The sequence below is a fragment of the Cucumis melo genome, chromosome 10 (assembly GCF_025177605.1).
Source record: "Cucumis melo cultivar AY chromosome 10, USDA_Cmelo_AY_1.0, whole genome shotgun sequence".
Taxonomy (NCBI): Eukaryota; Viridiplantae; Streptophyta; class Magnoliopsida; order Cucurbitales; family Cucurbitaceae; genus Cucumis; species Cucumis melo.
Window position 1 is genome coordinate 3,274,939 of NC_066866.1, and position 7,165 is coordinate 3,282,103.

Genomic DNA, 7,165 nt, shown 5'->3' on the forward strand with positions numbered 1-7,165 from the left:
AAAAACTTAAAAATTTATTAGAAAATTTCATGTCGGGGTAGGGAGGTCTTTTGCAATGCAAGACAGCTTCATTTTGAAAATATTTATGGTTTTTTTAATTTCTTGAGAGTATTTTTTTGGTAATCTTTTTCCATTTAATGAATGTTCATATCCTTGAATTGCTTCTATAATTCTGAGCTGTTTCTTCAAAATGATACACTTTTTTGGTAATTGCATTCCGTTTTAATTTGTGTTAATAATGTAACATTTATGTTATTGAATTTGTTTGTTTAAATGAAAATTATCTCTCAAGAAGGAAATTACAAATAATACCCTTTTTTTAATTTGGTATAAATATTACTTTTGTATTATTAAAGTTAACCTCTTTCTTTGTACTGTCAACAACAGCAATAATTATTTTTGAAGCAATTCACTTTTTTTAAATTCGAATCTCTCCCACCTCATTTTTAGTTGTTGACATTTAATAATTAATGTAGTCTCGGTTATGTATGATTTACTCTGCTCTTCTTATTGTGAAAGATAAATGAAAATGGAAGGATAAAATATATGGTAATTTGAAATTTGGGTACAAAATTTATGTTTGTTAATATGGATTGATGCTAGTTGGGATGTGCTATTTGACGATCTTAGAAAAGATTCAGCTAAATTGAATATATACTAAAAGTGAATGTATTTTAAACAAAGTAAAAAGTACAGTACAATATAAATTAAGTTTATGAATTAAAGGTTGTATGGCACATTTGGAAATGTGATTGTTAGAGCATTCAATGTTACCAAGTCAAGTTTCTACAATGAATTGATGAGAAGTGAAAAACAATCAATAATATATATATATATATATATTTTCTTTTTTTCTTTTCATACTATGGGTAAATTTGACCTTTTGACCTTAAAGTTAATATTAGGCTATTTATGTCAATTGAAAAGCTTTCATCATATTAAATATTAGTAGGAGCATAAAAAATAGTTTGTGACCCATAGACAGAAATTAAAAAAGTTTAGATGCATATTTGATAACACAAATTAATCTTTTCTCTTAATACAATTGACAAAAGACCAAAGCTTAAAAATAAAGGAAAATAGCAGAATCACCTAGTGGGGATGATCTTCAAACCACACAATAGGAAGTCTAAATTTGCAAGCACGAGGAACAGAGTTACACTGATGATTTGCCCATAGAAAATCAAGAATAGACTCACTCAAGTGAATATTCCGAGTAGCGTCCACGAAAATGCTAACAATTTTCAATAGGAGATTGCAAATGATATTGGAACCAATCTGGATTTGGAAGGGAGAGAGAGATATGGACCTGAGGGGAGTTGTTGAAATAATGTTAAATATGGTAAAGACTTGAACTTGAACAAGCTCAACAATACTGCAGGTGGTTCCCCATGGCAACATGATATCACCCATTCTCATCGTGAAATGCAAAAAAGGTTCAATTAATTTGAGTATCGGTAATCTCAAATTTCATACTCCATCTCAGTTTATAGAAGTGTTGCAACGACGCCATTCCTCAAGTTTCATCATTTGCCAACCAAATCTTTTCCGCCTTTATCATGTAGAATTGAAATACTTGCGTAATATTAAAATTAACGTTGAGAAACCCAATAGAAATTTCCGAAAATTCACCAAACCATATATTATTTTGTTTTAGTGGTGGATGGTTTTAAAATGTTTTGACTTCATTGTATTAATCGACAAATCCAAGTTTAATAATCATCGATGACGCTAGAATCGGATCTTATCGATTCCCCTGGGGCTGCAATTACCGAGCTTTCCATTCTATGGCCATAGCCTTCTCCTTCTCGCCTCTTCTGGATCTACACCGCCATCGCCTTCTTCCACACCATCGAACTTTTCCAACTCTTCCCATTTCTTCATACCCATTTCCCCTTTTCCTCAAGAATCAATCCTTCAAAACTTCATCAGCTCCCCTTCATTCCTCACCCACGACATTGGGCTCTTCGCTTCTCGATGACCCACTTCGGACTGGTCGATTTCTGACCAACGATGAGTTCGAGAAGCTCAAGTTGCTTGGGGATTTTGGGTATTTTCAGGAATTGGAATCTGGGTTCATTTTGGTTCGGGTTATGAGAGATGATGAACTTGATGCCACTGTTGGGTTACTCGCTGAATCATTTGCAGAGTCCATGTTCTGGCCTTCCAGCTATATTTCTTTGCTGAGGTTTTTGGTTAAACAGTATTTGATTGAAAGAAGGGCTCTGATGCCACACACGGCAACACTTATTGGATTTTATAAACGCAAAGATGCTGATGAAGAAGAGGCTGAACAGTTGGCTGGCACAGTGGAGGTTTGCTTTGATAAGAGAGGTGCTAATGCATCTCCCCCCACTCCCACACCTCCTAAGGATTCGCCTTACATATGCAACATGACAGTTCAAAAGGAGCTTCGGAGGTTTGTTTACTTCACCAATTAGGTTCTGCAATATTTGTTTAGGTTCAACTAGCTATGGTTGTTAATGTTTTACTTGCTATAATCCTCAGCATTCTGAATTCTAGGCTTGTCCCTTAGATTGTATCATGCAGAAAAGAAAGCTTTATGATCAGAAATTTAGAATTGAATGATATGATTAATCTTAGAATAGTTCAACTGGTTTACCCATTATATTCTCAATTAAAAAGTCGGAAGTTTGAATTTGGGGATTATATAGGTTAGTGGTATGATATTGTCAACTTTAGGCATACCATGAATCTTTACGTTACCTAGTCAATGTGGAACTTTGGTGATACCCCAACAGTACATAAAACTCATAACTTAGGTACATGATAAAGTCTTAAGGGTTTGAAGTTGTGGAACTTTCAGGAGGGGTATTGGGTGGCATCTTTTGAAGGCCGGTGAGGAATTGATTTCACAAATGAGTACCTCGAGGGAGGTGTACCTGCATTGTAGAATGATTGACACGGCTCCTTTCAACATGTATACAAAAGCTGGCTATAGCGTTGTGCAGACTGATACCATAATTATCTTGTTGATGCTGCAGAGGCGCAAGCACTTGATGCGCAAGAAGCTTCCTGCCATGACCATGGGCAGTTCTTCTGAATCAGATGTACCAAATTCTCTTGAAGAATGAAGTTGTGAATGGTATAGAAAACTTGCTGCAGTTTCTGCTGAGGTAGATAACATTATGGGCTTATTATTCCCCTGCCACTTCTACTAATTTTCCACCTTTTTCCTCTTTGAAGCTAAGGATTTTGCTTGTAAAATTACTCTGTACATATTTGTAGATTACAGACTATAACTTCGAGATCCTTTTCAATCAACTTCTTTCTTGATAATCTTTTGTCAAGAAAGTATACTTGTGAAAGTTGGAATTCAATCCTTTCAATAACTATGTTCGGTAAGCTCTTTATGTTATTGGAAAGTTGCTGATCAAAGTGAAAAATTATTTAATGAGATAGTGTAACTGTAAGTAGCTGTGAAGAAGCATTGGAATGATGATTCTAGAAGTAAACAATTATTCGTCTCAGCATTTTTGAGGTGTAAGCTCGCTCCCTTAGTCTTAAGCTTCACTTCCCTGAAGTTTGAGACGTGCAACTCAAAGAGTTGGCCGATTTTTAAGATGTGATAGTGTAGAGTGAGCATGAATACTCCTTCGATAGATGCAGAGTAATAAGCAAAATGGGTAAAATCTAGTTAAGTCACTAAGTGTAGGAAGTCACATGATTTAGCATGTGGATTACTATCTATGTTGTTATTGTTCGACAATATTATACAGGCCTTTTTCAGGTAAATGCCTTAGGAATTATAGCTGATTATCTTTCTTTTCTCAAGCACACAACAACTATCAAGTACCAAGGCAAAATACCCCCGGGAAAAACCTTGCCAGTGTCAATCCTCAATCACAAGTTGCTTGTCTGGTTGTGTTTGTTGCTGCCAACAGAAGTCCTCATTAGCTACTATGCAATACTGTTTCTCTTGGACTGTTATGAATATTTCTTTAAATACTTGATTCATTAGAGCGTTATGCTTTTTCGCGTCCGTTGGACTATTAAGATGCTTCTCTCTTCATAATTAATCTCTCATAAGATTTATGGTCATGTTACTAGGCTTATTCATCCTCAAGCTCTTAGATTTGAACAAGAGATATATGTTGATAATATAAAGCAGTTCTGTTTCTGTAATCCACCAAATGAGGTTTGTACATTGCAAGAACATGTTATATGTGTAACACATAATCTGATGGAATCATATGACAATGAGAAGGTTTGTATTCTAAACTGCATACCATTTTAAGATCCTCAGTAGTAGTAGAGTATATAGTTAAAACTACCCCTGCTAATAGTAAGGTTGGAGAGGATGAACATCTCAATATCATGACTCAAAAGTGAGGATTTTTCAAGGATGAAAAACATTTTCGTTTATATTGACTATTGTTTAGGTCAACACATGTACCTTGGACCTTGAGAACTATTAGGGTCGGTGGCTTTCATGAGATTCGATTTAATAAAGATAAGGCATGCCAAGTCGCCTCCATCATCAACACCTCCATTCTTTTTTGTTCGTGGGTCAATGAGTAATTAAGTCTGCTGCAAAATATGGAGGGGAAGTGTGTGGTTAGCATCTGTCTTTGGTACCGGCCATTAAAGCGGCAGTTGAACTTCTCCTAACAAATTTAAAGCTCCCTGCTTCACCATTGCTACATATTCACGGGTGCCTCACTCTTTCCAACTCACTGATCTTCAACAATGGCTTCTGATGGAACACTTAGCGTAGAGGTGGACGTGAAGTCCGTCGCAGACAAGTTCTGGAAGAACATGAGGGACTCAACAATCATCTTCCCTAAGGCCTTCCCCCATGACTACAAAAGCATTGAAGTCCTTGAAGGCGATGGGAAAGCAGTTGGTTCCATTCGCCTCATTACATACTCCGAGGGTAAACAACTCTAGTAAGTTTTTCTTCTTCTCATACATAAGACTTCACTCATTTTGTTGGTGAATTTGTGGATCAGGTTCTCCGATAGTTAAAGAGTCGAAAGAGAGGATTGAGGCTGCGGACGAGGAAAAGAAGACGGTTTCTTACAGCGTGATAGGAGGGGATCTTCTCAAGTACTACAAGAGTTTCAAGGGGCACATTGTTGTGATTCCTAAAGAAGATGGAAATGGGAGTTCAGTGAAATGGAGCTGCGAGTTCGAGAAGGCGAGTGAGGAGATTCCTGATCCTCATGCCATAAAGGATTTTGTGGTGAAGAATTTCATGGAACTCGACGACTACTGTCATCAGCAGGCATAGATCCAATCATATAAGGCTATGGAGAATAATATGGTTCCTTTGTATGCGTTCTTGGTGTTTAATATTCTCTTCATCTGCTTCTTCTTGGCTATATAAATTAAATAATCCTCTTCTTGTTCTATCTAAAGCTTGCATTATGGACTATTTCTTTTTATTTTGATTTTAATATTTTGATTTCTATTAATTGATTTGAAATAATTATGGAAGTGAGATTTAAAAATTAGTTACTAGACATGAAAGATAAAGAATGAATATTTAGTGGTGGAATAAACTTGACAATGATGCAACCGTTTATAGTATTTATAAACTCGACTGATATAATATAACCAAAACACAACGATCTCTTGTAATCAAAAAAGAAAAAAATAATAATCAAACAAAAATAAAATACAGCACGAAAAAGATGAAAAAAACTGACATGTGATGATGTTAAAGAGATTGAAAAATGGTGATTGAGAGAGAAAAAGTAAGACTAAAAAAATTAAAAATGCATATACGAGACAAAATTAAACTGATCTATATCAATATAGGATAATGCAGAAGAAGCATATACAATACATATGATCATATCAAGGGGAACATTATTCAACACCATACAAAGGAACCACCATAATGTATATCGTTATTCTTAAATCTATGTCTGCAGTTTCAAAACATAGTCATCAAGTTCAGAAAAATGCTTCACCACATAGTCCTTAATGACATGATCAGGATCAGGCATATCTCTTGTTAAGAAATATGGAGCCCATTTCCTTTAACCTTAGGTTTGCTTAACCAATAAGCCAACATGTGATTGGCTAATTTGGAGGTGGCCTATTATTGTATAGCAAATGGATTTGGGCTGTGAAAGTCTTTTTTAAATTGGCAAAATTAGAAAAAGATACGTGTGTGTGGTTTTGAGGTTGCCGAGAACTTTACTTGGTGAAGAAGAAGAAAGTTTGTGAGTTTTTGTTATTCTGTAATTTCCTCTCCATTTCCCATGAGAGTTTTGTTAGCTTCCTAAGAGTGATTCCATCAGAAAAACTAACTTCTTGTTGCTTGAAAGCTTAGGTTTGTTTATCTATTCTTTTAAGTTAGCAGGTTATAAATTTGATTATTTCATATAATTTGGAACATCAATTTGATTTGAGATTGTTGGATGATAAATATGGCTGAATTTGGTTGATTAATTTAGATTGATATACTATTTTTCCCATCATCTCTTTCACTAGCCTTCTCAAACTCACTACTCCATTTCACTAAACTCCCATTGCCATCTTCTTTAGGACTCGCAACAATGTGCCCCTTAAAACGTTAGAAATAATAAGTAGTTAGGATATAGAAAAAGGGAAACATAAAATCAAATGATAAAAAGAAAAAAGAAAAATTAAAAGACACAAACTGGTACACATGCCATATCGGAGTGAATGTATAATCTTTACAAAAAAAAATGTTAAAAGCGTGTTTCAAACAATGAAACTTTCAAATGACTGTACGATATTGTTCATTTTGTATACATACCTAACTTTACTTTCGATATCATCACAAAAGGCTTGATATTAATGAAGAGAGTTGTACTCACCTATATACCTAATAACATTCCATACTTTTAGTCGCATTATATTGTTGATATGAGCAGTGATGAATGAGAATAAATACACATAGATGGTGTTAATTTTTTAATCTCGGCATATATAAATTTTTCTCTCAAAGTACACTCAAAATTTGTTGGAAATATTTCTGCTTCCAACACATTGATCTTAAACAATGGGTTCTCATGGAACCCTTAGCGTAGAGGGTGGTCCATGGTGTGGGCAAGTTCTGGAATAGAACGAAGGACTCGATAATCATCTTTCCCATTACTACAAAAGCATTGAAGTCGTTGAAACACCAGAAATAACGTAAAAAAACTTTATATCAGAGAAAATTTTC

General features: G+C 34.9%; 2 protein-coding genes across 2 annotated transcripts; both read left to right on the forward strand.

The window, feature by feature from the left end:
* Positions 1–1,541: 1,541 nt before the first annotated feature.
* LOC103489030 (uncharacterized) lies at positions 1,542–3,329 on the forward strand. The gene is made up of 2 exons (XM_008448018.3): positions 1,542–2,419; positions 2,828–3,329. Exons 1-2 carry the CDS (start codon positions 1,788–1,790, stop codon positions 3,093–3,095), a joined length of 900 nt encoding a protein of 299 aa, XP_008446240.1. The 5' UTR covers positions 1,542–1,787; the 3' UTR covers positions 3,096–3,329.
* A 1,128-nt stretch (positions 3,330–4,457) lies between these two features.
* On the forward strand, positions 4,458–5,381 carry LOC103489029 (MLP-like protein 423). Its single transcript, XM_008448017.3, has 2 exons — positions 4,458–4,897; positions 4,974–5,381. The coding sequence occupies exons 1-2, from the start codon at positions 4,711–4,713 to the stop codon at positions 5,252–5,254; spliced, it is 468 nt and encodes a 155-aa protein (XP_008446239.1). The 5' UTR covers positions 4,458–4,710; the 3' UTR covers positions 5,255–5,381.
* The last annotated feature ends 1,784 nt before the right edge of the window (positions 5,382–7,165 follow it).